The sequence below is a fragment of the Octopus bimaculoides genome, chromosome 7, assembly GCF_001194135.2.
Source record: "Octopus bimaculoides isolate UCB-OBI-ISO-001 chromosome 7, ASM119413v2, whole genome shotgun sequence".
Taxonomy (NCBI): Eukaryota; Metazoa; Mollusca; class Cephalopoda; order Octopoda; family Octopodidae; genus Octopus; species Octopus bimaculoides.
In genome coordinates, this window is record NC_068987.1 from 48,567,490 (window position 1) to 48,570,221 (window position 2,732).

At 29.1% G+C, this 2,732-nt stretch overlaps 2 protein-coding genes across 3 annotated transcripts in view; one reads left to right on the forward strand and one right to left on the reverse strand.

The window, feature by feature from the left end:
- The window catches only part of LOC106873836 (uncharacterized), a 32,705-nt gene extending 29,983 nt beyond the window's left edge, over window positions 1-2,722 (forward strand). Inside the window, exon 4 of the mRNA XM_014921345.2 lies at window positions 356-2,722. Coding sequence (XP_014776831.1) covers window positions 356-1,465 — 1,110 coding nt within the window. The 3' untranslated portion in view covers window positions 1,466-2,722. The remainder of the gene's footprint in view (window positions 1-355) is intronic.
- LOC106868486 (LIM domain-binding protein 3) overlaps window positions 1-2,732 on the reverse strand; it is a 366,710-nt gene that overhangs the window by 33,832 nt on the left and 330,146 nt on the right. The gene's annotated exons all lie outside the window — the stretch shown is intronic.

Genomic DNA, 2,732 nt, shown 5'->3' on the forward strand with positions numbered 1-2,732 from the left:
TTATATATGTATATATTTGTATATATTTATATGTATACTTATATATATATATATATTTATATATTTATATGTATATATACATAAATGAACTGATATAAATTCACCTCAATGAATTATATGATTTTAATTCTAATTAAAAAGATAAAATGATAATGATTTCCAAGAAATAATATTATTATTTTTTTTACTAAATTGAATATGAATACAACTGAAAGTGCACATCTAAATAGAATACATTAGATACTGAAACAAGGTTGATCATCACTTTATGAAATGAATACTTTATTTTTCTTGTCTTTAAAAAGTTTTTCATTTTGTATTTTTCTCATTTATTTATTTTTTTTCTCATTTACAGTCTGCACTTATTTCTGGTCTCTACAATCATTCTATATGGGTGTGGCCAAAATGGGACACAAAGAACCATATAAAAACCCACAGCATTGTCTTTGTATATTTTGGAAGGGCAACAAGAGATTATGCTAAGAAACTTCCAGGAAAGACATCAGCCATCTGCTTTTGTATTAGTTATTCAAAGAGAGGTGTAAAAACTTGCTTTGCACAACATGGAAACAAATCACCATTCACAGAGAAATCTATTCCTCACACTCAATGTCATATTAAACGTTATGCCAAAATCGAGAAGATTCGTGAAGACTTAGCTTTGCAGTCACTACAGAATGGCAAGCTGATTCAAAAAGAAGAGAATGTTATACTAGACATTGATGAAGAATATATCGGTTATGAACTCTCTTTTGCTCCACTTCTTGCTACAGGTTTGACTGTAGCTAATATAACATCTATAAACAGAGAAGTTCAGCGAATAATATGCCCAAAAGTAATGAAAGATGAAACAAAAGCAGACAATGTTTTGTCTAAGATAATCTTTGAAATTTCCAAACGACGACGGCATTTTTGTATGAAAAAGAAGCCAGAAAATTGTTCCAAATTTCCCATGAGCCACAATTTCTCATCTGTTATACATATGTTTACTAAACCTTTGTCATCACTGTCTCCTGCCCTGTCTTGTAAGAAAAAAGTTGCTACAAAGTATTTAGAAAAATTTGCTGTAAAGTTAGCATCATTGAAAGAGAAACAGTTACTCGCCATACGTGAAGTTGGCTTTTGTTTTACTCCACTTCCTAAGCCACTGAATTGGGAATACCACTTTCAGCTTTGTCTTGGTGGGAGTATTTTGAATAACAGTATTCGGCATCTTCATTCATTACAACAACAGGAAGTCTTTTCCCGTATTGAATTCTTTAAGAAATTCATGTCTGAAGCTAAGTTTCGACCAAGATTAATAACTCTGGCCAGGTCTCTTCGGAGTGGCTTTACACCTCGTAAATATTTTCGTAAAATTGAGCGAGAAATTCTCAGCAGTTTTCATGTTTTTCACTCTAAACTACATGTTCACTATGACAGTAGTTTACTTGGTGGCAAGTTTGGTTGGCCTAAACGTCATTGACAAACTGTAACAGTCCGCCTTCATTAAAAAGTTTGACAGAATGACATGTAGCAGTCATGTATGAATGTATTCATGATTTAATTTTGTTTTTGTTTGGAAAATTTAGTTTAGTTTATGATTTGGGTTTTCCATAGTTAATTAATTTATCATTTGATACCACTTTTTAAAAGTTTTTTTTTGTTGCAGAAATGCTTTTAACATTTTTTTAAAAACAAATTAATTAACAGCAAACATCATTCACTAATGATTAGACAAAACATCTCAATAGTTTTCCAAATTAATAACCTCTCTTCCTTTGATCTCCCTAGCCATTACATGACGGATAAATTTACAGTTATTCACATTGTAGCCACGTCAACTGACAATGTGTGCACTGTCTTACTCTTCATTTCAAATAAGTTCACTTTGTATATAATAGTTGAATGACATTGGTTGCTGAAGTCATGGTCATGACTTGTTTTTAATTACTTATCATTGATATTATAAATTAAAATAATTTTTCTTTTCAAAAGCTTATGTAAATATATATTCTGCTTCTACATTTACCAAGGTATGGTAAATAAATCTCATTTTCCCTATCTCTTGTTTGTAAGAGCATAAATTATATTACATAAATGAACTGATATAGCAAAAAACCAGGTTAAAATTGTGTGTTACTAGGTTTCTTACCTTTTATTCCCCAATCCTTGCGAACATATTGAAATATTTATTTAATTTTTTTTTTATTATATATGTAAGTTTTGTTGAGACATTTTTTCTGTTCTATACTAAAATATTTTTAGTGTACATAAAAACTTAATTCCAACTTACTATCACAACTACTAATAATAATACTAACAACAATATTTCATCTCATATTAACAACGAAAATCCTTATATTTCCATTGTAAATATTCATTTGTTAATTTCCATATTTAATAAACCTTCAAAAATCTGTACATTTTAAAACTTTCAATGGTGTATCTTTGGCAGTTGAAGTATTGTTTCATTACTTCTTTCTTTTCTTAAATATCTGACTGGGTGTGTATATATTATATATATATAAACTTCTCATACAAGAATGTTGTTGACAGTGATTTCGAAGTTTCAGCCAGTTATGCCATCATTGGACTTAGATGGCTCAAACTTCAAAGTCACTGTCAACAACATTCTTTTATAAGAGTAATAAATTTGTACTCTACAAAAGTATAGAGTAACCCATCAGATTAATGTCAAATTGTTTTTATTATAACTGAACATAAAGCAAACATTAATATATATATATATA